Source organism: Hemicordylus capensis, chromosome 3 (assembly GCF_027244095.1).
Source record: "Hemicordylus capensis ecotype Gifberg chromosome 3, rHemCap1.1.pri, whole genome shotgun sequence".
NCBI lineage: Eukaryota > Metazoa > Chordata > Lepidosauria > Squamata > Cordylidae > Hemicordylus > Hemicordylus capensis.
Window position 1 is genome coordinate 344,131,781 of NC_069659.1, and position 26,921 is coordinate 344,158,701.

General features: G+C 41.9%; 1 protein-coding gene across 7 annotated transcripts; it reads left to right on the forward strand.

The window, feature by feature from the left end:
• The first annotated feature begins 238 nt into the window (after positions 1 to 238).
• On the forward strand, positions 239 to 26,867 carry TTC14 (tetratricopeptide repeat domain 14). 7 transcript variants are annotated; one of them, XM_053305979.1, is made up of 13 exons: positions 239 to 595; positions 1,700 to 1,824; positions 4,400 to 4,599; positions 7,231 to 7,315; positions 7,423 to 7,552; positions 9,249 to 9,401; positions 10,039 to 10,110; positions 13,783 to 13,902; positions 13,994 to 14,116; positions 19,277 to 19,391; positions 21,082 to 21,191; positions 21,980 to 21,995; positions 25,526 to 25,707. In XM_053305979.1, the coding sequence occupies exons 1-13, from the start codon at positions 450 to 452 to the stop codon at positions 25,571 to 25,573; spliced, it is 1,443 nt and encodes a 480-aa protein (XP_053161954.1). In that variant the 5' UTR covers positions 239 to 449; the 3' UTR covers positions 25,574 to 25,707. The 7 variants fall into 7 exon arrangements, 4 of the variants coding, with proteins under 4 accessions (XP_053161954.1, XP_053161953.1, XP_053161951.1 ...); XM_053305978.1 differs by lacking the exons at positions 21,980 to 21,995; positions 25,526 to 25,707 and adding an exon at positions 21,705 to 21,973; XR_008318839.1 differs by lacking the exon at positions 21,980 to 21,995 and having other exon boundaries at positions 241 to 595; positions 19,277 to 20,638; positions 25,526 to 25,554.
• Positions 26,868 to 26,921: the final 54 nt, after the last annotated feature.

A 26,921-nucleotide genomic window follows, 5' to 3' on the forward strand; every position in this document is an offset into this window, starting at 1 on the left:
GTACAGCCCTTTTCACCACGCTGTTTGTTATTACATCAAGATTTGACATGAAGGCCCTCAGCTGATGCACAGTTACTCGAGAGTAAGCCCCGTCTTCCGCTCAGTGGAGCTTACTTCCAAGTAAACACGCACAGGGTCGGGCTGCGGGCATCTCTTTTCTGCTCTGCTCTCGCAAAGCATCTCAGCAGCCGCGGAAGTTTTTGTGGGTAAAACGAGTTTTCTGAAGTAAGAGCTTTCCCCCGCCCATCCCTTGTTAGCCCCGCCCCCTGCTAAGGGAATCGTGGCTCGGTGGACGTCCTTCTGCGCCTGCGTACTGCGCTCGGAGGGCGGTGCCTAGAGCGCAAGCGAAATAGCGAATGCCTGCAGAGCGTTGAGCTTCCGGGTCAGGTAAATCGGTCTGTGTGAAGGGAGGAGTCGACGCCGCGCCGCCGGGAGGCACCCAGGGCGCAATGGAGAGGGATTTGCTCCGTCAGACGCTCAGCTTCCATGGGCCCACGCTGCTCTCCCTTCTCCGTACTGAGCAGCACGACAACCCCGACTTCCGAGGCCTCCTGCCGCCTGGGGGGCCCGGCCTGGAAGCTCTGCCGCCCGCCAGGTGAGCGAGGACAAGCGGGGCTGCCCCCTCCTCCCTCGCGAGGAGGGAGGAAGGGGCGGGACCTCTGGGGCGGGGGAGGGGCGGTGTGCTCAGAAGACCTCAGTGCTTTGCTGACTGCGGTGTGGGTAACTGGAAAGTGGCTGGTTCTTTGTCTTGGAGGGAGGAGGAGAGGGCATTTTTGCTCCAGAAGTCAGATCCGCCAAGCTTCGGGGCTCGCTCAACCCTGGTGTGTATGAAGTACAGGAAACCGTGCCCCTGAACATGTGCAGAGTGCAGGATCTGTTCATCAGATAACCTACAGCAAAACCCTGCATCTCTGGGAGTAGGGATGCTTGATGACATCATTATTACTAGTTAGGTTTCTATCCTATCTATCCTCCACAAAGTTTGGGGCCGTATATAACTTTTTTGAGGTAGGTTAGGACAGTGACTGGACAGTGATTAGCTTTGTCTCTCTTCTTTTGAGAACATAACTGCTAAATTCAAACCATAACTTGTCCCTGTAATATGAATACACACATTCTTTCCCCATGTAACATCTTATATGACCAATGTGCCAAGCACAGCAGAATTGACTCTTGTATTTGTATGTCACGCATTTGAGGGTTAGCAATAGAGATGCCAAATTGCCACACATCTGTGCCCCATGCACTTGTCAATATCTTATGGAGCCTTACTAGGAATAAGACTTGTTGAATTTAGTAAGCTTGTTTCTCTGTAAACATGCTTGGGACTGCATTGCATGAATCTCTGACTTAATTTTTATTAATAAAGTTGAGTATTAGGTGAGTGTTCAGTGTGATGCTGAAGGCTAAGGAAATTGCTGAATAAGATATAACTTATTTTGAGCACACATGGATGAAGGCACCAACATCTGAATCATGTTGTTGAGCATGTAATTATGAAGCATCATCTGAAGAGAGTTGTGTACTTTGAGGCTAACATGTGCCATTCTGTTTGGTATTTGCCATTCTATTTGGTGAGTGAATGTATTAATCGAAAGTAATTGGTATTTGCCATCAAATTGCTGAGTTTCTGTTCAGAATGGCATAATTCCAACTGTTTGTCTTAGGGCATGCTAATCTCCCTTTTTTGCTCTTTTAGAAAAGAGAGAGGAATAGCTAATATTGAGATACAGCACTTCATTGCAAAAAAGGCTGATCTTCTTTTCTCTAATGCTTGGAAAACAAATGTGCCAACAACAACAGAAGGAAATGAAGAGAATGAAGGTATGATTTCTGCTAGTAAAGTCAGTCCTGTTAAGATCAGTGGGACACATTTTCAAATTTGGGTACATACAATTGGAACTTGAAGGCAGGGGCACACCACCTGCACATGAGAAGTTCAGGAAAAAATATTTGTCTTTCCCCTCTGCCTGCCCCCAGTGTGAACTGGAAACATTGGGGGAAATTTCTTTTGAATATACTTTTAGTATGATCTTCCAGTATGAAATACTTCTTAAAGTTGGCAGTGAGCTTGTTCGAGATAAATTATTGAACAATAGTTTCTTCAATACAGTTACTCCTTGAATTGACGCATGAGTAAATATATTTCATAATTAAAACTGCAGTATATTTTTAAGGTACTTAATTGTAATTATATGTTTATGGAGGTTCTGTATATCTATACTATTGTGGATAATAGTTCTGTTTTTGATATTCGGACTCTTCCAGTTCTGGACATTGAGTCTGTATTAATGATCATTGTTAACTTTAAAATGTTTAAAGGCCACATGTTTCAATAAAAAGAAAGCCTTCTTTGTGGCTGTGCCTAGACCTTGAAATTTGCTACCTAGGAAGGCTTGTTGACCTTCCATGGCTATATGAAAACTTTTTCCAGTAGGTGTATTTGACCTGTTGGGTTCGTGAATTTTTACTCTCCCTGATACATTGATGTCCTCTTATCTGCTGTTAATCATATAAATTAATATGTTGTGTGTGTGGTGGTCTATGCTGTGTGCTGTCATGAGTCTTTTAATGTGGAGTAAATGCCTTAATGAAGTTCAGATTTGATGACAAAATTTTGCATTTCCCCCAACATTTCTCTATTCTCCCTCTCTATCAGAAAAAAGTAGAGAGAATTTCCCTTGGTTCTCCTCATACTGATCAGGTTCACACAGAACATAAAACCATAATTTGTTTAGTGAAACCATGGTCTTGCATTTTGTCTGAACTTGAGCCTGTCCACGAATCATAGTTTATTTGGAGCCAACAAACCAAGATATGAAACTGTGGTTGAAGTCTGCTTGCAAACCATTGAACTGTGGCTGATGTTTTCTTGCAAACCTTAGTGCTAACGGTTGATGAACCACAGAGCCATTGCTCTGCCTTCAAACAGCTGCTGTACCATGACAATGAGAGTGAATGAAGTTGAGTACTGAGTGGATGAGAAACAAAAGCTGGCAAGCAGCTCTAAACCATAGTTTGTATGTGGTTTGTTTTGTTAAACCAAAGTTAGCACAAACTATGGTTTTGCATTAAGTTTGAACCTTTCTATTTACTGTTCAAATCCAATTTATACAATGTGGTTGTGAACAGGTTTAAGTAAAATCTGTGGGGCTGTACAAGTCTTGCATGTAGACAATCAGCTCATTGAGAACTGTCCCATATTCTTCTCACTTCTCTTGGCAATAGCCATTTTATTTATTCAATTTATATGCTGCCTTGCTTAAAACTTATCCCAAGTACGTTTTGTAACAAAATGTGAACAAAACCAGTCTGAAAACTACTTCTCGTATTCATCCCAGGTCTTTGTGAAGACAGTTGGCCAAAGACTGTGCTATTTTGAACATAACAGTGATAGGATCTCTATAGTCTCTGTATCAAATGTTCTTGGGAAATATGCTTTTTTGCATGTTTAGAATTTGATGGGTGTTTTACCATAAAGATGAAATTGTGTAGACTGCCTTATGTGTAAAGTAAAGTTGTGCCATCAAGTAGGTGTTGACTCATGGTGACCGCAGAGCCGTGCGGTTTTCTCTGGTAGAATACAGGAGGGGTTTACCATTGCCATCTCCCGTGCAGTATGAGATGATACCTTTCAGCATCTTCCTATATCACTGCTGCCCAATATAGGTGTTTTCTTGGGAAACATACCAGCGGGGATTCGAACCAGCAACCTCTTGCTCCCTAGTCAAGTTATGTGTAAGGTAAAGTGTGCCATCAAGTCTATATCGACTCCTGACGCCTACAGAGCCCTGTGGTTTTCTTCTGTAGAATACAGGAGGTTTTTACCACTGCCTCCTCTTGTGCAATATGAGATTATGCCTTTCAGCATCTTCCTATATCGCTGTTGCCTGATATAGAACCAACTGGGATTCGAACCGGCAACCTTCTACTTGTTAGTCAAGCATTTCCCCACTGCACCACTTAAGGTGGTAAGTTATGTGTAGTTCCATTGAATTAAGTGAGTCTTACCTGCTTGATCTGGTTTCTGAGTCTTTTTCTTTCCTGGATGATTGTGAATTTTTGTATCCATACAACCAACTTCTGAAATATGTAGCTGATAACCTTAAAGTACAGTATTTTTGAATGACCTGGTAGTAAAGCACTAGCACTAAAAAGGTACCATGAGGTGAAGGGCTATAATTAATTTCAAGGATCTTGATATCCACCAATTATTGTTCAATGAAAAAAAAGTAATTTTCCTGTTCAATTTTCCTTCTTAAATTATGGCATTGTAAAGGATTGTTATTGTTTGAAAATGTTGCTCTGATACTACAGTAACAATGTAGTATCAACATTGTTGTATTTCAAATAATAGCTGTGTAGTATTTAGTAACCCTTTTATTTCCATCTGTTACAGATTATTATGCTGTTATGCCACCATTGGAGCAATTCATGGATATTCCCAGTGCAGAGAGGCGAGAGTTGTTTTTCCGAGACATTGAGCGTGGAGACATAGTGATTGGAAGGATTAGTTCTATTCGTGAATTTGGTTTTTTCATGGTGCTCTTCTGTCTGCGAAGTGGTGTCATGCGAGATATAGTGGAATTAGAAATCACCGTAAGTCATGATGATGGCTATTAATTAGTGAATTTTTGCAGAACAGATATAGCTTCATTCTTGGGGTGTTGGGGTGTGTGTGTGGTGTGTGTGTGTGTGTGTGTAGCCTCTTGTACATCTAAATGGAGTAGCTTGCTTAGGGAAAGAAAATGTGAGCTGGAGAGTGGTGGATAGTTGAAAACTTTAATGTGTTCTGACCTTGAAGGTAGTGTCGTATAAGGTATTTTGATGCCTCAGCAGGACACTTCTGCTGAATGTTTTGAGGGCATAAAGGCCTTGAACTGAACTATGTTTCTTGACTGACTTTTAAAAGAAAAATGTTTCTTTCCTTCAAAATTAAACTCTGGTAAACATTTTGGGATTTTATACAGGGGCAGTTGGTTAGGATAGAAAGGAAAGGTGTGTCTGCAAAGACTCCTGCATCTTCTTTTGATGTTTCAAAATGTTTTTGTGATGATTGGTATTCTGTGTCTGGTGCTAGGACCAGTGACTTTGTTCAGAAATCTTTCTACTCTTTTTTTTCCTATTGAAAATCTTCCACTTCTAAAATAGAGTTAACCTAATGGATACAAATATGAAATTTATGAAACAGTGCATTATGAGAATTTATTTTCATTATTTATAAAACAGCTCCACAGGGAATATCCATCTGAGGAGGACTGGTTGTGGTTGCTGCCGACTCATCCAGTGGCAACTCAAGGCTGAGTCTTCTCTGTGGCTGCCCCAGTATTTTGGAATGCACTGCCTTTCAAAATAAGAGCTTCTCCATCTCTGATTGCTTTTAAAAAGACCCTTAAGACATACCTGTTTTCTCAGGCTTTTAATTAAAACTAATTCTAAACTGTTTTGTTCTGTGAAATTGTTTTTTAATTGTGATTATTCTATGAAATTGTTTGTTGTGTTAATTTTATATTGTAATTTTGGATTACGCACACCGCCTAGAGGAGGGGGTATAAAAATGATAGATAAATAAATGGATGCAAATACACTATCAGGTACGTTGGTCAAAGTGTGAGAATAGGCTGGTTCAGATGTAAAACAGAACCACTGTTAAGCCGGGTCCCATGCAACAACCCTGAGGTTTGGAAACATGCACTCCGCCACTCCCTTCGCTGCCTCATGACAAAATGTGAGCATCTCCTTGCAGTTTAGGTTAAAATAAACCAGCATCAATCAGGGCATTCAAACTGACGAGTCTCTCCTGAAATGAACAGCACCCCTGCTAACTTGGCAAAGAGGCACCTTTTAACGTGGTGATTTTCTTTATTTAGCGGGGAGAGTAACTGGCCCTATCCACCCCCAGCACAGTACCTCCAGTGACTGTTGCTGGTGTCTATCTTATGTTTCTTTTTAGATTGTGAGCCCTTTGGGGTAAACTGCTCACAACTGCTGATTTTAATGCTAAAGCTGAGTTGCTTTACCTGACACAGTGAGGGAATTGTAGAATTGGCACATGCCCAGGGAGTCTCCTGGGAAGCATGTACACACCCTCTGCCCAGCATGGTTTTCCTCGCACAAACATTGTTTCCTACACTTGTGATTTGGAGCTCAAATGCTGAATTGTCAGCACACAATGCTTGCGTGCACACAGGTGCAATTGGGTATTTTTTGCTGTAATGCTGTTAATGATATCAGTAACTGTGATCAGTTAGCATGTTCTGAACCAGGGGTTGGAGGCAGTAATGTGCTGGATGTGAGATAGAAAACTGAAATTTAATCCAAATAAGATGAAGTAGGAGACCACGGCAGGGGCGGGGAGGGCTTTGACCATGGTGTTACTCCCCTTGAAAGAGCAACTGCTTAGTCTGAGGGTACTGTTGAACCTAGCTTTGCTTTTGGGTGCTCAGGTGGAGGCAGTGGCCAGGGTGCCTTTGCACAGCTTTGGCTGGGGAACCAGCTCTGCCTGTTTCTTGAGAGGGGAGATCTGGCTACAGTGACCCATGTCTTAATTGCAGCTGGATTACTGCAGTGCAGTCTGGGTTTGCCCTTGAACAATATTTGGACACCTGAAGGGCCGCCTGCTTGGTTATTGCCCCCAGGTTTTGGAATGCTCTCCCAGGTGGTATCCCGTTCTTGACTCCTTGTGCTGCCTTTAAGAGGCAATTAAAAACCTTGCTGTATATCCAGGCCTTTAACCCTTAAATGATGTTTTTTCGGCTTTGGCTGCTGTATTTTACTGTTGGTATTTTTTGTTTTTTGTTTGACATATGGATTTTATGGTTTAAGTAAACCACCTTGGGGGTAAAACTTATGAAAGGTGGTATTAAAAACTTGCATCTACATTTATATGTATAAAAATTACAGTACAGTGGAATTGATGCCTGGATGACTACAACTAACCTAATTCAGAACTTTATTTTAGCATCAAACAAGGTGAAAAATCCTTCCTCTGAAAATGACAATAACACAATTAAGTTACAGGCAAGACTTGGGTATTGTAATTGATACTTGTCCTAATGATGAGATGGAAGTCCTCTTTTTTCTTTTTTTCTCTTTCTCTGTGTGTGCATGTGTCTTAAGTTGTGGAAAAATTGAATAAAAAGTTATTGAAAAAGAATAAGAATTAATTTTACGTAAACTTTTAGTAATTTGGTATTGGGCGCACTCACTTTTTTGGTGTTTCTGTTTCAGGCTCTCTGTCCACTGAGAGATGTGCCTTCCCATAGCAGCCATGGTGATCCTCTATCGTACTATCAAACTGGTGACCTTATCCAAGGCAAGTGTATCTGTAGCTTTTAGTGGTCTCGCTACTAGACTTGCTCCATATGTTTCCTCACAACAAACTTGACAGTGTGGTGTTTTGGGTTTTTTGTATCTTAATAGCTGCAATCAAGGATATTGATCGCTACCATGAAAAGCTTACAGTATCACTGCACAGCTCTGCTCTCTCTCCCAGTCTAGCAGGTACCAAATTGGGAGTAATTGGCTTGGAAGAATCACCTCTGCACTATAGGTATGAAATTGTAATTAACTATATCTTTCTTTATTGTTTCATACTTTGGACCTTTGTTTAAAAGGAAAACACATGCCCTTATTTATTTAGTTGTGGTGGGAGACACTGCTTTGCAGTGGTTCTGCTCCTACCTCTCGGGCAGGTTCCAGATGATGTTCCTTGGAGACATTTGTTCAAAATCTGAACTTTTGTATGGTGTCTCTCAGGGCTCCGTATTGTCTCCAGTGTTGTTTAACATCTACGTGAAACTGCTGGGAGAGATCATCAGATTTGGTGCGGGGTGTTATCAGTATGCTGATAATTCCCAAATCTTTTTCTCCATGTCAGCATCATCAGGAGAAGGCATAGCCTCCTTAAATGTCTGCCTGGAGGCAGTAATGGCTTGGATGAGGGATAACAAACTGAGGCTGAATCCAGATAAGACGGAGGTACTTATTGTGCGGGGTTGGGACTTGAGAGTTTGGTTTGATCTGCCTGTTCTGGATGGGGTCACACTTCCCTGGAACGAACAGGTAATCCAGGGGTGCTTCTGGATCCAAACCTCTCCCTGGTATCTCAGGTTGAGGCAGTTGCCAGAGTGCTATCAGCTTCGGCTGATGTGCCAGTGGTGTCATTTTCTTGAGATAAGCAGCCTCAGAACAGTGATACATATGCTGGTAGCCTCCAGACTGGATTACTGCAATGAACTCTATGTGCCTTTGTATGTAGTCCGGAAACTACAGCTGGTTCAAAATGACGCCGCTCGTCTGGTGGCTACTCAGAGACAGGCCTTCTCCGTTGTTGCCCTGAGGCTTTGGAATGCATTACCTGTTGAAATACGAACCTCCCTGTCTCTGACAACTTTTAAAAGAGCAGATAAGATGCATCTGTTCACCCAGGCTTTTAATTAGATAATGTTTAATAGTTTTAAACATTGTTTTAAATTATAAATTATTGTAATGTTTTTAACCTCTTATCTTGTTTTGTTAGAATTGTATTGTTGTAAACTGCCTAGAGATGTAAGCTTTTGGGCGGTATATAAATGTGTCGAAGAATGTATAAAATGCAGCAGCCAGATTACTGACTGGGACCACTTGCTGTGCACACATAGCTGTCCTAAGGGACTTGCACTGGTCACTCCCCCCCCCCCCCCCGTTGGTGCAATTTAAGGTGCTGGATATTACCTTTTTAAAAGCCCTATATGGTTGAGGCCCTGCTTACTTAAAGGACATTCTTCTCCCATGTGAACCTACTTGTCTGAGGCCTGCTGGGAGGGCCCTGTGTTACATGCCAATATCTAGAGGCTTGGTTGTCATGCACACAGGATAAGACATTCTGTGATTGCCCTCGGATGGGGAACTCCCTCCTGGCATTTGATGAAGGGGAGACCAGAGTTCAAGTCCGCATTCAGTCATGAGGCTCACTTAGCGATCTTGGGCCAGTCATCCTCTCAGTGCCTGAAAGGATTGTTGTGAATGTAAAGAGGGGAAGAAACCATCTGTGGAACTTCTTGAGGGAAGGGCAGGATAAAAATAACCTCCCTGAATTCCTTGATGAAGAGCAAAAAAGACTTGAAACCTGTCGGATGCCTCGTCATACATATTTTCATAGCACCTTTTAGCTAATCCCTCTTCTGAGAAGGATGGGAAAGGTCTAATCTTTTTCAAAATGGTACCAAAGAGAATTCTCATGATTGCCCTTTTAATTTTTCTTCCAGGAGGAGTGTCGAAGTAGCCAGCAGTGTAGAAACATATGACAAAGTTTTGCATAATTCCTTGGGCTTTGCCAATCCAGCAGTAGTTGAGTTTCTGGTAGGCAAACTGGAACTGAGTGAAGCCAGCCCACCATCCTTGATGAGAGGACTCCAAAGGTATACGAGGCATTACAGCCACAGAAAATGCTGAGTCTTGCCACCATGGTTCATTCCCAGGTTTATTTTCACTGTGTGAACATTGACTGATGTGACACATTGTCTTTAGAAACGAAGGTTTGGGACTCGGTCACTTTTATGCAGCCTTACACCAGACAGTATCCTTGGTACTGTGTAGCAGTCTGACCACTTAAGTGGAAATATCTGGACTTAAACTAATTTAGTCACTTTGAAGTCAATGGGTCTGAACAGGCTGAAATGCAACTGTTTGTTTTTGCGGATGAAACTGGAAGTTAACTAGGTAGTCCTAGAGAAGTGATTTGGGAGAACAAAGAAGGAGGTTATATTAAACACAACTTCTTGTTATCTGTGATAATGACATATGACACAACACTTCTGCTATCTTATTACCAGAGCAGAGATGAGTCAGTTGATCCTCATCTACAAATATAGACAATTGCTGGGCCTACAGTATTCTCTTTAATCCTGAAAAAACGGTTTCCCCTGCTTTTTCAGCATTAAGGTATCCTGTGAATAATGTGCTGAATACAAAGTATATGTCTTCTAACCAAATTGTAAGGACTTGCTAGCAATTTTTCTTGACTTAAACATTTCTTGATTATGTTTCCCCCGCCAGCAAAAATTTCAATGAAGAGGATTTTGCCACTGCATTGAGAAAAAGACAGTCTTCCTCTTGGGCCTTAAAATGGTATACACAATTTCATTTTTATTACCAAATGTTTTGTGTAAGGTTGGGAAGAACTGTCATGTTTCTCCCAGCAAAATCCATTCCTAACTTGTTCAGACTGGTAGAAACTGATAATCCTGCCCACCACAGGTGTGGGGAGATACTTGCACACAAGTACAAGTTTCCTGGTTCTTCAGGAAAAGGGCTATGCTATGGTAGTTGAAAGTACATAAGAACAGCCTGGCTGGATCAGGCTCAAGGACTATCTAATCCAGCATCCTGTTTCACACAGTGGCCCATCAGATATCCCTGGGAAGCCCACAGGCAAGAGCTGAGGGCCTGCCCTTTTTCCTGCTGTTGCTCTCCTGCAACTGGTATTGAGAGGCATCTTGCTTCTTAGGCTGGAAGTGGCCTATAGCCCTCAGACTAGTAGCCATTGGTAGGTTTAAATAAATTCATGGAGGACCACCATCTAGGCTGGTGGCTGTCAACACATCTTGAAGCAGAGAATTCCATAGGTTAATTATGCATTCTTTTGTCTGTCCTAAATTTCTTGGTAATCAGTCTCATGGGATGACCCCTGGTTCTGTTATGCAAGAGGGAGAAAGTATTCTGTCTACTCTCTCCACACCATGCATAATTTTAGACCTCTATCATGTCGTGCCTCAGTCATCTTTTTTTTCTAAATTAAAAGCCCTAGGTGTTGTAGCCTTAACTCTTAAGGAAGGTGCTCTACGCCCCTGAGCATCTTGGTTGCTCTCTTCTGCACCTTCTTCAGTTGTATGTCCTTTTTAAGGTATGGTGACCAGAACTGTACACAGTACTCCAAATGTTGCTGCACCATACTCTTGTATAAGGGCATTATGATATTAGCAGTTTTATTTTCAATCCCCTTCCTAATGATTCCTAGCATGGAATTCGCCTTTTTCACAGCTGCTGCACATTGAGTCATCACTTTCAATGAGCTGTCCACCATGACCCCAAGATCTCTCTCCTAGTCAGTCACCAACACCCCATCAGCGTATATGTAGTTGGGTTATTTTGGTCCACTATAATCACTTTACACTTGTGTACACTGAACCACATTTGCCATTTTGTTGCCCACTCCTCCAGTTTAGTCCTTTTAGAGCTCCTCACAATCTCTTGTGGATTTTACTACCATGAATAGTTTGGTGTCATCAACTAGGACCGGGGAGACCCGAGTTCAAATCCCCATTCAGCCATGATACTAGCTGGGTGACTCTTTTCCAGTCACTTCTCTCTCAGCCTAACCTACTTCACAGGGTTGTTGTGAAAGAGAAACTCAAGTATGTAGTGCACCGCTCTGGGCTCCTTGGAGGAAGAGCGGGATATAAATGTAACAACAACAACAACCTCGCAGCTCAGGTGGAATAGGAATGCTGCAAGTCCATCAAACAGTAGAGGAGGAGAAAAGAGGCCTTGAAGAATATATCAAGGACAGTGAAGAAGATGTACTTCAAATGGTCAATAATGTGAAACTATTCAACCGCCCTGAGCCATTTTTGGAAGGGCGGTATAGAAATCAAATAATAATAATAATAATAATAAAGAAAGCAGGCCTACAAGAAAGAACAAGTCAAGAACCAAGCAGAAAAATGGAAAAATAAGCCACTGCATGGTCAATATTTGCACAATCTAAGTGGAAAATCAGACATCACCAAGACCTGGCAATGGCTTAAGAATGGCAGCTTGAAGAAAGAAACAGAGGGTTTAATACTGGCTGCACAAGAACAGGCACTAAGAACAAATGCAATAAGAGCCAAAGTCAAAAAATCCACCACAAACAGCAAGTGCCGCCTTTGTAAAGAAGCAGATGAAACCGTGGACCACCTAATCAGCTGTTGTACAAAGATCGCACAGACTGACTACAAACAAAGGCATGACAAAGCAGCAGGGATGATTCACTGGAACATCTGCAACAAATACAAGCTACCTGTAGCCAAACATTGGTGGGACCATAAAATTGAAAAAGTTGAAGAAAATGAAGATGTAAAAATATTATGGGACTTCTGACTACAAACAGACAAACATCTGCCACACAGTACACCAGATATCACTGTAGTGGAGAAGAAAGAAAAGCAAGTCAAAATAATCGACATAGCAATACCAGGGGATAGCAGAATAGAAGAAAAAGAAATAGAAAAAATCACCAAACACAAAGATCTACAAATTGAAATTGAAAGGCTGTGGCAGAAAAAGACCAAAATAATCCCAGTGATAATTGGCACCCTGGGTGCAATTCCAAAAGACCTTGAAGAGCACCTCAACACCACAGGGGCCACAGAAATCACCATCAGCCAATTACAAAAAGCAGCTTTACTGGGAACAGCCTATATTCTGCAACGATATCTATAACAATTGACAATAAAATTCTGACATCCCAGGTCCTTGGGAAGGACTCAATGTCTGGATAAAACAAACCAGTCAATAACACCTGTCTGACTGTGTAAACAAGAAATAATAATAATCTGCAGATTTAGTCACTTTGCTGTTTACCCCAACTTCTAGAACATTTATGAATAAATTAAAAATCCTTAGTCCAAGTACAGATCCCTGGGACCTCTTACTTCCTTCCATTTAGAGAACTGTCCATTTATTCCTACGCTCTGTTTCCTGTCCTTCAACTAGTTACCAATCCACACATAAACCTGCCCCCTAACCCCAAGACTGCTAATTTTTTTTCTCAAGAGTCTTTGACGAGGATCTTTGTTGAGAGCTTTTTGAAAGTCCAAGTACACTATGTCAACTGGATCACCTTATCCACACACCTGTTGACACTCTCAGAGTAATTCTTAGATGTTGAGGGTACTTGAAGTTCCTGTATTAATTGTCTCATTCCATCATATTGATTTATTGTTCCCAGCTCACAAAAGTGAAATGGGTTTTCCTAGCAGTACACTTGCTGTTCATTTGCATGTGCTTCTGCTCAAAGTTCCCGTGTTTACTGTCAAGAAACAATGGAAGATAGAATTACTGTTCATATTATTCTCTCCCAACGACCTTACCATAATGTGATTAATCTCCCTGCCCTTTGGAACTTTTATTAGCCTACTTTCTGAAAGGAAGGTTTCTAGGTAGGGTACGTGACTCTAGTATGTACAGTCTGATACAAACCAAATTCACAACACATGGAAGGGGGTTCTAGGGGACTCCAATGGGAATTTTTTGTGCCGATCTGTCATGTTCATGATGGCAGCCACTCAAAGTATGGGCAACATTTCCTTGTAACACCTGCGCTGACAACTAGATACAAAGCAAACTCACAGTACGTGGAAAGAGTCTAGGTAAGAGTCAACATCTTAAATAAGTGGGAAGTTCTATTTAGAACTACTTTTAAGGAATTGTGAAGAAAATCTGCAAAGTTGATGGGAAGACCTGGATTTAGGGGTAAAACTAAAAAGATCTACTGGCTTCAGTAAATTCATATCTTTGAAGGTAATTAGTATGTTTAAACTTGCACAACAAATTAGTTCTTAATAAATCTAGTTTGTTTAGATAATCAGTCTACATTAATTTTAAAATGACAAATGTGGTTCAGTGTAATCAAGTATAAAGTGATGCATATTGGAGCAAAAAACATGAATTGTACATTAATCTTAAATGGAAGCTTTTCCAACTATTATAGAGCTGTATTTCTGATTTCTGTGTTTCTATATGTTTTGTCTTTTTTAGTGTAAAAATTGGGGTTGATTATTTTAAAGAGGGCCGCCATGTGGATGCTATGAACGAATACAACAAGGCATTGGAAATAGATGCACAAAATGTTGAAGCCTTAGTAGCCCGTGGTGCACTGTAAGTATCTGTCTGATTGGTAGATGGAAGGTAGCATTTTAATTTTTTATATTAAGTGTTTGTACTTACAAGATTTTTGCACTCCTTCTAGGTATGCAACCAAGGGAAGTTTAAATAAAGCAATAGACGATTTCGAAGTTGCTTTAGAAAGCTGTCCAACTCACAGAAATGCAAGAAAATATCTTTGTCAAACACTTGTTGAACGGGGAGGCCAGTAAGTGCAGCTTTTTCTCTTTCATTTTATTAGGTGTGCCATTCTTCTTCCTGTTACCTCCCCCCCCCCCTTCAATTGGCTGGTGAAGGCAAGGTGTGTCTTTTGCATGTAGCTGCGTGTGCAGCCAATCCGGCAAGTGAAAGATTCTGCCTCTTATTTTCGCTGCCATCTCATTTAATTGAGCAGGTCTCTGAGGGACAAAAGAAGCTCCTTCCATTTTTATTTAGTGTTTTTAAAGTCATAATTAATAACTGGAGGCCCACAGGCAAAATTTAGCTCCTTTAGGGATGTCAGATTCCCCTGTGGCCTACTATAGGAGGTGCAAGTGCTGGTTTGCTTCTTGTTTGCATCTCTAAGTGGCCCTTCAGTGACTAAGTTACTATTTCCTGGCCGACTTGCTGTCCAGTGTGTATTGTGATACCTTTCCCCCACTGCTGTATTGGATGGGATTTTTTTGAAGTAGTCTTCTACCACGCATTGTATATTAACCTCCTTTCTGATGCTTTTATTTTAGACCGGGGTGCACAACTCAAATACCCTAATAGTCCAGAACCAACCATTACTTGGTGTGTGGGGGCCAAGCACATCAGCATTAATAATGAAAGCAATTATTAGCTACTTGTTGAACTTTCCCCCCGTCAAAGAACCCACAATTTTAACTAAGGGTAGTGGCCAGAAAACAGGCCCTGTTAGTGGGGCAACTGGAGTGCATGCCAGCCTCAGACAAATACCAAGTGCTCCCTAAATCGCTGTTGCTTTCAGGCTGCAATCCTAGGCATATTTACTTGGGAGTAAGCCTTACTGAGTGCACTGTGGGATAGATTTCCAAGTACATAACAGCCCTGCTGGATCAGGCCCAAGGCCACTATAGTCCAGCATCCCGTTTCACACGGTGGCTCACCAGATGCCTCTGGGAAGCCCACAAGTAAGAGGTGAGGGTGTGCCCTATCTCTTGCTGTTGCTCCCATACAGTGGGTATTTACAGGTATCCTGCCTCTGAGGCTAGAGGTGCCTAAAGCCACCAGACTAGTAGCCATTGATAGACCTGTCCTCCATGAATTTGTATAAGCCCCTCTTAAAGCCATCCAAGCTAGTGGCCATCACCACATCCCATGCAAGAGAATTCCATAGATTAATTATGCGTTGTGTGAAAAAGTGCTTCCTTTTGTCAGTCCTAAATTTCCAGACCTTCAGTTTCATGGGATGACCCCTGGTTCTAGTGTTGTGAGAGAGGGAGAAAAATTTATCTGTTCACTCTCTCTAAAGTAAAAGTGTGCCACGAGTCGATTTCGACTCCTGACGCCCAGAGGGCCCTGTGGTTTTCTTTGGTAGAATACAGGAGGGCTTTACCATTGCCGCCTCCTGTGCAGTATGAGATGATGCCTTTCAGCATCTTCCCATATCGCTGTTGCCTGATATAGTACCAGCGGGGATTTGAACCGGCAACCTTCTGCTTGTTAGTCAAGCATTTCCCCACTGCACCACTTAAGGTGGCTACTCGAGACATAATTTTATATACCTTGATCATGTCTCCCATTAGTCGCCTCTTTTCCAAAGTAAAGAGCCCCAGATGCTGTAGCCTTGCCTCCATAAGGAAGGTGTTCCAGTCCCCTGATCATCTTGGTTGCCCTCTTCTGCTGCACAATTTCCAGTTCTACAATATCCTTCTTAAGACTTGGTGGCCAAAACTGTACGCAGTACTTCAGATGTGGCCGCACCATAGATTTGTATAAGGGCATTAAAATACTATCATTCTTATTTTCCATCCCTTTCCTAATGATCCTTAGCATGGAATTTGCCTTTTTCACTGCTGCCATGCACCGAGTTGACACTTTCAAAGAACTGTCCACCAAGACCCCAAGATCTCTCTCCTAGTCAGTCACCGACAGTTCAGCTCTCAACAGCGTATATGTGAAGCTGGCATTTTTTGCCCCAGTATGCATCACTTTACACTTGCTTACATTGAATTGCATTTGCATTTGCATTTGCCATTTTGTCACCCACTCGCCAAGTTTGGAGAGGTCTTTTTGGAGCTCTGCACAATCTGTTTTGGATTTCACTACCCTAAATAGTTTAGTGTCAGATATATATAGGATGGAGTTATAAGGCAGTTTCTAGAGAGGACAGAAGCGGAGCACAATTGGGTCCTTGTCTCCACACTCCCAACCTTTCTCACCTCAAAGAGGAATCTTCAAGCCACCCACCTGATGGTCATGGGGCCCAACTGTCCAGTGCTGGGGCCGATCCTCTCCCACTTCAACCAGGAGGGCCTATTTCCACCACAACCTTGGAACACTGCACCACATTTGGAGGCCTCTATTCCATTCTCTCCTTCGGGGCATCTCCTCCTGGCAGACCCTGCTGTGATTGCCCAAGTTGGGCTTGGTCTCCACTGGGGGGAGGAGCAGACGAAGCCCAGAAACAAGCCACGGGGATGGAAGGACTTCAGGCCCAATAGCGGCCATAGGAAAGCCAGGGAAGAGTGGCCACTGTGGAAAGGAAGAGATAGAGGCCACCACAGCACCTTGTATTAAGAATGTAAGAAAAATCCTACTGGATCAGGCGCAAAGCCTATCTAGTCCAGCATCCTGTTTCACAAAGGTGCCCATCAGATCCTTCTGGGAAGCCCACAGTCAAGATTTGAGGGCATGCCCTCTCTCCTATTGTTACTCCCCTGCAACTGGTATTTAGAGGGAGCTTGCCTCTGAGGCTGGAGGTGGCCTAGAGTCCTCAGGCGAGTAGCCATTGATAGACCTGTCTGCCATGAAATTATCTAAACCCCGCCTAAAGCCATCTGGGTCAGTGTTTCTCAACGTTTTTGGAGTCATGGACCGGTACATTATTCATAACACAGGTTCCTGGACCAGCAGTTAGTAAGGGGGTCGCCCCCACCCCCAGACACCCCCTCACCCCTACCCCCAGGCACCCCCCTAAAATACCATTTTGTTCAGTTCTCTGGAGCTCATTTCCGGGCAGCCCTTGCTGCTGGATAATGTTCATTTAGAGGAAGTGAAATGAACGTTATCAAGCAGCAAGACCTGCTTGGAAATGAGCTCTGGAGAGCTCCTGGTGGTCCCCGCTGGCCCAAAATTGTTTTTTTGGGGGTGGTTTTTATTAGTGATGCCTCACGGACCAGCACTGGTCCACGGACCGGTGGTTGAGAAACACCGATCTAGGCTGTTGGATGTCACCACATCTTGTGGCAGATAATTCCATAGGTTGATTATGCATCATGTGAAAAAGTTCTTCCGTTTTGTCAGTCTTAAATTTCATGGCAGTCAGTTTCATGGAATAGTCCCTGGTTCTAGTGTTAAGTGAGAGGGAGCAAAATTTCTCTCTCGACTTTCTCGACACATGCATGATTTTATAGACCTCTATCATGTCTCTCCTCAGTCATTTTTCCAAACTAAAAAGCCCTAGGTATTGTAGCCTTGCCTCATAAGGAAGGTACTCTAGCCCCCCAATCACCTTGGTTTCCTCCTTCTGCACCTTTTCCAGTTCTACACTGTCCTCAAGATATGGTGACCAGAATGCAGTACTCTGAATATGGCTCCATAGCTTTGTAGAAGGGTATTATATTATTAGCAGTTTTATTTTCAAATCTCTTCCTAATGATTCCAATCATGGAATTGGCCCTTTTCACAGCTGCCTCGCATTGAGTCAACACTTTCAATTAACTGTCCACCATGATCCCCTCTCCTAGTCAGTCAATGACAGTTCAGACCCCGTCAATGTATATGTGAAGTTGGGGTTTTTTTGCCTAGTATGCATCACTTTACACTTGCTAACATTGTACCGCATTTGCCATTTTGCTGCCCATTCCCCCAGATTGGAGAGATCCTTTTAGATCTCCTCACAATCTCTTGGATTTCACTACCCTAAATAGTTTGGTGTCATCTGCAAATGTGGCCACGTTGCTGGTCACCCTAACTTCTAAATCATTTACAAACATGTTAAAGAGCACTGGTTTCAGTACCAATCCATGGGGGACCCTACTTCTTACTTCCTGTCCATTTATTCCTACCTTTTGTTTCCTGTCTTTCAACCAGTTGCTCCTTTTTCCTCCAAGTTTCCAGCTTACCCTCTCTTTCCTCTTAATCATCTGACCAACTGTTCAACAAATGGTTTCTGACCTGTTTTCCTCCCACTATGTTCCCTCCTGTGTTCCAGTCAAGATTTCTTTTCTGCAGGGGTCTCACTATTACTGCTTTCGGTCAATCAACCTCCTGCACAGACTTACAATAACAGTTCACACCTTTACAAACGTAAGCTTTAACACATGACACAACAAATACATTCAAGAAGCAGTACTTAAAAAATGCGAACAGTCACAGGGGCCAGCAAAAAAGTCGCTTCATGCTGGAGCCTGCCCCCAGGCCTTCTGTTGTCCAAGCCTGTTAGACTGTCTGTCCTCTTAGTCACGTGGGGTTATGGATTCGAATAGAGCTCATGACCTCACTTTCTCTTGAGTTTCTGGCCTATTCAGAACTGGGAGTGCTTGATCAGGTTCTACCATTGCAGCTCCTTCATGCATGTGGCTCTGTTACCGTTTCCTGTGCACATGTTTTCAAGCTCATGATTTACAGCATTTCCATGGAAGAAGTACATATGAACCATGTTATAACTCCTTGTTGCTAAGGTTATCACAATAGTCCTAAACCATACGGGGGGTGGGGGCAGCTACTGATTCTTTCCTTGTGCTGAGCCTGTCTTCTGTCATGGCTCTTGGCTGTGACATCATCATCCTCATCCTCATCCTCATCATCATTATTATTATTATTTTTCATTTATATCCTGCTCTTCCTCCAATGAGCCCAGAGCGGTGTACTACATCCTTAAGTTTCTCCTCACAACAACCCTGTGAAGTAGGTTAGGCTGACATACTACACAGATGCACAGAAGATGGCTCTGCTCTATACTGAAATTGTGCTGTCGGTAAAAATCTTGATTACACTTTGCATGGCTTATTTAGATGAGCACTGATGCCAAAGCATTTATCAAGAAAGAAGTTGCACATTTCTCAGTCAAAATATACTGTTGCTGGCAGTGAATATTAAGAATTTCAGCATTTCTTAAGCATAAAGTGGTCTAGCCCTCAATGTAATGGAGACTACTTGGGGATGTCAGAATGTTTATATGTGCTATAAAATCATTTGCCAGGTTGGAAGAAGAAAAGCTGTTAAATGCTGAGAGTTATTATAAGAAGGCTTTAAACATAGATGAGACATTTCAAGAAGCCGAGGATGCCTTGCTGAAACTTCGTAAGCAGATGCAGGTGATTCTTTATTTTCTCTTAGTCAGCTAAGGTAAATATTTGAAATAATGCACCAAGTGGCAACTGCGTGTTGGTTATTTGTTGTGCTCTGTGCCTGCCATCAGTGGCATGTTTCAATTGTGAAGAATGTTGCTGAAGTTGTCAAAACCAAATGTCTGGATTGCTTGATTGCTGCTGGTCAGAGCAGGAATGCTTAGAGAGATGTGAAAATAAGCCAGTCTTCAGACTGCCTTATTGTAATCGCAATTGCTGATGCTGAAGACGACCAGATCAGATTAATCTTTCAGGACATGCCAGTGTCACAGGAACATAGAAAGCTGCCTTATTCAGAGTCAGACTATTGGTCCATCTAGCTCAGTATTGTCTACACTGACTGGCAGCAGCTACTCGAAAGTTGCAGGCAGGACAAACTGGACATACTGGTAGCTAAGGGAATTTCCTGAGCACATGTACATGGAAATAAGTATCACTACTTTTGATTGAGTTTATTTCAGTATGAGTACCTTAATTGGAAATTGGTTGCAAATCTGACACAGTGGCGTTTAAAAATGTTGCTCCAAGAGAGCCAGACTATGTTGCTCGGAAGTGTTCTTTGGACACTGTTGCTAATGAGTTGATATGGAATGGCAGATACTTTGTTGGGCTACTCGGTCCTCAAGTTGTACCACCAGTGTATTTTGCAAAGAGCCTTGACAGACAGCTTTAGTCAGCAAGCCTTCAGGGTTTGGTAATTAACGTTTTCTAGATCACAGTTTTATTTATAACATGCATGTCTGAAAGACACTGAAAGTCATGTTGTACATGCTTGTATTGCTTTTTCCTCTATGCTGGTACTTCTCCATCATGCAGAGAACACATGCAAAGTGGGATACCATGTCTGTGTTTACCAACAAATCTCCACATAACATGCCAGCAAAAAGCAGCCTGTAAATGGAAGCATCTTGGTAAAAATAGACACAGTGTCCTCCTTTGCACATGTACCTCTCTGTGTGTGGTGAGGAGCACCAGATGGTGAGAGAAAAGGTCTAAACCAGGCAAGTACAAAGCTGCCTTGAGTTACAACTGAAATTGACAAGCTGTCTTCCCGTAATACTGATGATATGTTTTTCTTCAATGCATTTTCCTCTGAACTGGAACTGTTGCTGCTGTGTCTGACCTCTGGTGCTGCTCATCACCAACAACCCACTGGAATATGATTACGTGTGTAAACCATGCATCAAACTGGGCTGTGGTACGGTTGACAAATGGTTTGTATTCATACATGGCCCCTCCCAATTGCATTTTAATTTGGATCACATTTTATGCATAAATCCCAACATTGCTTTACTTGATCCCTTTCTGCTTTATTATTTTACATGGGCAACTACTCTGCTGTGCTCTTATTTTAATCTTGCATCTGTGCCTTCTATGCTAATATAACTACGTTGGGTTATGGATACAATGTCCCCTCATTGCTTTTCAAAAAAAACTTTTAAAATACTGCAATATGGTCCTTAATACCATTTGTTCATTTCAATGTTCTATTTCTACATGATTCTTTTGTCTTGAATGTCATTTTGGGGCATGATATCCTTGGGGGTTGATGTCAACTGTGTGTGTATTATGGGGTGGGGATGGAATTTGGGGGAAATCCTTGGATTAACATTGTGGCTTGTTAATGCAATATTTTTGATGTTGGGATTCAAAAAAGAAATCTCTGGAAATGAGAGAGAAACAAGCTGCAAAAGAAGAGAGGCAGAAAGAGAAGAAAATAGAAACAAGTGCAGAAAAACTGCGTAAGCTCTTAAAAGAAGAGAAAAGGTAACATTTGTTAAATTCTACATGCTGTTTTCTTGCATCTTCCATAGACCATCACTTAGCTGATAAAGCATCACTTGTGCGTGATTAAGCTAGCCAGTATCGTAAGTATAATGGGCCATTCACCATTAGTATATTGCTTTTTTATTAATTTTTTTTGCTCCCACAGCTTTTCTCAGGTATTAAATTGGGGTTGTGTGTATATTTTAAAAGAGGCTCGGGGAATAAATATGACATGAAAAGCACGAAAGCATCTTCTAATCAAAGCTTAGTCCTGTTCTTAAATACCTTAAGCCTCTTTTTGAAAATGGAATGTGCACTTAAGGAGGGAAGATTGTGAGAATGTGGGTGGGGTTGGTCACCAGGTAGCCATCCCTGGGTGTCAAGGAATGTGTTAACAGAAATGGCTAAGGCTGGCATTGCACACAGTCACTGAAGAGAATATTTACAGTCATTTAGTGAGATCTGTGCAGTGGCCTCCACAGCACAAAATGGACTAAATAAGAATTTTTTTAGGCCAAGAATTGGAACAAGTGGGTACTTCCCAAACAAAAGCAACATCAGTGGAAGAAATTTGGAGCCACTGTTGACTTGAGAACCACCAGAGTTCCTCTGAAGCAGATTGTTTGAAAAATACAGTCTTCATCTCATGGATGCTTTGGAAATTGCACCTGTGTTCTCCGTGGATGCATGAGATTTGAAGAAATTGAGCTGTTAATTATTTTAATAATTGTGTTAAAATGTTCTTGAAGATTTTGTTCCATTTTCTTCTACCTTCATACTCAAAGCAGAAGTATTCATCAAAAGGTTTGTTTTACTCCCTTTAGATGGTTCTTTAATATCAGGATTTGGGATAACACATAGCATGGACCCAGAAAGCTAGTGAAATTTGAGAAATACTGTGAGACATCAGTTCTATACAAAACATCTATCTTGTTATAAGCACACTTTGTAATAAATTGCACAGTACAGAAGCATAACTGAAGGAATAGCCATTTCTTCAGCCTGGGTACTCATTGGATGAGGTGTGCTCTAGTATCTTTGAGAATGAGTCCATCAAGCTTGGTTTCAGACAGGAGTCTTCCCTGCCTTAACTGGAGGTGCCAAGGATTGATCCTGGGAACTTGGTCCCATGCAAAGCATGTACTATAGCGATGACCCTTCCTTGAGATCTCAGGGCTTTGCATGGATTAAAAAAAGATCCCTCCAAACTAGAACATAAGAGCAGAATTCAAGGAAGGATGCAAGAACTATTCATGTACCATTTTGAGAGCAGGGAAAAAAGTGTGTTTGTCTTTACAGAATGTACTTATAAGAGATGTTTGGTCTTTTAAAATATGTATTGTATATTATGAGTGCCTTGTGGAAGATATTTTTTCCACTCTCTCCTCACTGGAGCCTCCCAGAGGCACCCCAAAAGCCATTCCCTAGGGATGCAACATAAGTGGTTGTAGACAGGGGTGGGGGGAATTCTTTGAAATCGAGCAGACACATCTACTTATGGAAGTTTTAAAAAAAAATTAAAATATTCCTATACCGCCAAAACTTGCATCTTTGGGTGGTTTACAATTAAAATAATTTGAAACATTAAATCAATTAACAATTAAAATCATTTAAAAGATTAAAAACATTTAAAACCCAGTATTAAATTATTTAAAACTATAAATCTATTTAAAAGCCTGGGTGAATAAATGTGTCTTCAGTGCCTTTTTAAAAGTTGCCAGAGATGGGGAGGCTCTTATGTCAACAGGGAACACATTCCAAAGTTCAGGGGCAGCAATGGAGAAGGTCCGTTCCTGAATAGCCGCCAGATGAGTTGGCGGGAGTTGCAGGCAAACCTCTCCAGATGATCTTAGCAGGCAGTGGGGCTCGTGGCGAAGAAAACGTTCCCTTAAATACCCAGGGCCTAAGCTGTTTAGGGCTTTATAGGTAATGGCCAGCACCTTGTATTTTGCCCGGACACGTATTGGTAGCCAGTGCAATTTCTTCAACACAGGAGTGATATGGTCTCTCCTAGATGACCCAAAGTCAATCTGGCTGCTGCGTTCTGAACCAACTGCAGTTTCTGGACTACTTACAAAGGCAGCCCCACATAGAGCACATTGCAGTAATCCAGCCTCGAGGTTACCAGGAGATGTACCACTGTTTTGAGGTTGTTCATCTCAAGAAACGGACGCAGCTGGCACATCAGCCAAAGCTGATAAAAAAACACCTCTGGCAACCACCTCAACCTGGGACACCAGGGAGAGGTTCGGATCCAGAAAATACCCCCAGACTGCGTACCATTCCTTCCAAAGGAGCATGACCCCATCCAGAACCGGCAGATCAAAATCTTCTCCCAAGTTTTGACCCCGCAAAATAAGTACCTCTGTTTTATCTGGATTCAGTTTCAGTTTGTTATCCCTCATCCAGCCTATTACTGCCTTCAGGCAGGCGTTTAGGGAGGTTATGCCTTCTCCTGATGTTGACATGGAGAAATAGATGTGTCTGAATGGTTTCTGGGAATTCTCCCTTTCCTCGCAGTCATCTGTGCTGCATCCCACATTGTTTCTGAGGGTCCCTAGAGAACACAGTTTTGGGCTACAGTGGGGAAAATCACTTTTGTGAACAGCACTGATGATGCTATATGAGTGTGTGTGTGTGTGTGTATACACGTGTGCTCATGCATGCACACTTCACTTGGTTCATTCCTTAATATCAGAACTAGTATCTTCATTGAGAATCTGCTTTTCTTCCTCTTTCTGTTTAATCCTGCCTAAAACCATGATTTCTTCCACCGAAATGCTAGGCTATCAATTTAAGACTATTTAAGAAGCACTGAAATCAGGACTTGCCACTATTTGTAGGTTAAGGGTTCGCAGATCTGGATTATGATTGGTACATAAATGAAGGAATGATGCTTTGAATCACAGGAGAATCCATTTTAGGCTAAATATCAAACCATACTTTTAACCTTCAATCTTTAGGCACCATTCTTCAATATGTGCCTGTCTAAAATTTTTCATTATTTATCTAGTCGTCCAGCATCTATGCTGCTTCACACTTCTATAAGCAAAAAGGACAGGTCGCTGACCTTCTGAAAGATTATGACTGTCTTTAATTTAGATTGTACAGGCAAACCCTGTTATCCGCAGTTTCAGTACTCACAGTTTCATGTACCCGCAGTTATGGAATAGGCACCCGACTTAGGCATGTGCGAAAGAAAAAGAAAAGACTCACACATCTGTGGGTTGGCCACAGCCATACTTGTAAAGGGGAATCCAGCAAGGATTCCCTCTTACAAGTAAAGGGCTTGGGTTGGAGGGGGGCAAGGGGAAAGGAGGCAGCATTTTACCGCACCTCTGTGGCGATTTTAGAAGGTAAAATGCACCACCGCTGCCCCAATTCCCACTGCTGCCACCACCATCTACAGTTTTTTTAAATGGCAAAATGGCAAGGATTTTTGCCCAACTTCTGGCTGTTTTTTGGCCAATTTCTATTATAACAAAGAACACCATTTTAGTTCAATCCCCGCCACCCCCCGGAACTTAACCCCTGAGGTTCCATAGCCCCAATTACCTGGTATTTGCAGTTTCAGTATCCACAGCACTAGCCGGGAAAGGAACCCCCGCAAATACCAAGGTTTTCCTGTATACAGAAGATGGGGACAATGGTGATCTAGTGCCTCTGGAGAAAATCGGGGGAAGAGAGGCGAAGGGGAGAAGAGTAGCATGAAAAAATGCAGTTACTCATACTTGGTCTTTGTTATAGTTGTGGGTGAGGGTTAAAGGGTTAAGATGCAGTCTTCATGGAAAAGATGGAGCTCCAGACATAAGAAGCTGCAAGCAAGTTGTTTAGTTAGAGGAGTTGATTCACTTTCAATCTAATCATAGTCTCCAGAAAAGCAGTGCTGAACAAAACAAGTCTTGCGTTGTTGACTGGACTTGGTGGTTTTGTGGAGCCAAGCAACACTTGGGTAGTAAAGAGATTTCTATGGAAGATGCATGGTCTCCAAGTAATGCTTTAAAACTTGAATACTTTTATATTGGCACAGCTTCTCTCCTACAGGATTCTGTGCACTAGGAATTCTGAGCTTTTCCATAACTGCCAAACTTCAAAACATACATACCAGAATATTTTAAAACCAGCTTGCATATTTCAGAAAACATTTTTTGGGGGGTAGATCTGTGTTAAAGCCCTTTCCCTGTACATAAATTATAATCTCATCTATACCAAATAATGTCCAAACCTGTATTAGTTTAATACCTTCTTATTAATCTCTAATATGGAGCTTTGCCAAAAATGTTGAACTTTAAATGTTACTGGTAATGCCTCATGATTGGTTAACACCTTTTTAGGTTGAAGAAGAAAAGAAAAAGGTCAACCTCCTCCTCTTCCTCCTGTGATTCTTCATCTGATGAATCAACTTCCTCCTCTTCATCTGATCATAAAAAGCACAAGAAAAGGAATCGGAACCGGTCCGAATCCTCACGCATCTCTAAAAAAAGGACATCTAGGAGTTCCTTACATGAGAGCAGTAGAGATGACTGCTACTCTCCTCCAGCCAATACCTCTGCTTCCTTCCTTAATCAAAAGCATGAAATGGAGAAACTGCTGGAGAGGCAGGACAGGCTAGTCTATCAAAAGTCTGAGGTAAGAGACAAAGATAGCTATTTCTCTATATCACGGACTTCTGCTGATGATGAAGACCCTTATGGAGGTAGGTCTGAAGACTCCAGAGATTCCTATAACAGCTGCAAGACTCAGGCAAATTGTAACAAAATGGAAAAACAGGGTAAAGTAGACAGGTTTGCCTCTGATAGGAGAGATAGTGCAGGTTCTTATCACAGGAAGTCTGAAGACAAGAATAAAAACTATTTAGGAAAGTTAGAAAAGGAAGAAATGGGGAGGAAGGAATACTATCGAAAACACAGTCCAAGCCAAACAAGATATTCCACATCTCCAACAGGGTCTGATTATTCAACCAAATCGGTTGAACATTACAAACGATACACTAGCCGGTGGATAAATGAATCTAGTAGGTGCAGTGTTGACAGACATGAACTGGCCTGGGGTAAAAGTGAGAGAGCGCCTAACAGTAGGGAAAAGGAAACCACAGAAGCAAAGGACCTAGATGAGGAAGCTGCAGTCAATGGTAAAGGGCAATCAGGAAGTGGTGCTAGGAAAAAACTGCCTCAGAACTTACTCAACATATTTAATCAGATTGCTGAATTTGAGAGAGAAAAAGGAAGTAAGCAGAAAAACCAATAAAAAAATTGAAAATCTTATGCTGGGTGCAAGCAGAGGATATTGTTCAACCTCTAATCACTTAAATCTGTGTTCTTAATAGCAAAATAGAAATCGGGTTTTTTGTTCGTCCCTCTTAAGTATGCTTGTTGGATATTAATGTAGGGAAGGATAAATGCAAGACCTACATCATCTCACTCTTAAAAAAAGTTTCTTGTATTTAGGATGTTACGGTGTGCTGGTGTGGTTAGCTTAAATAACAACCCCTTAGCTACTATTAGAATTGCCAGCTATGCTAACTGGCATCTAAATTGCACTTTACAGAGGGAATCTTTTCAAGGGCACCAATGACTGTTCCTTTGTATTAATACTACCATGAACACAAATGTTTTTTAAATGAATGTGCCATCAGTGTATATAGTCAGCCTTACTATTAAATTTTTTACAAAACAACTTCCCTGGTTTTGTGTTAATGCCTCTTGCTCACTCACTGGCCTTTTAAAAAAA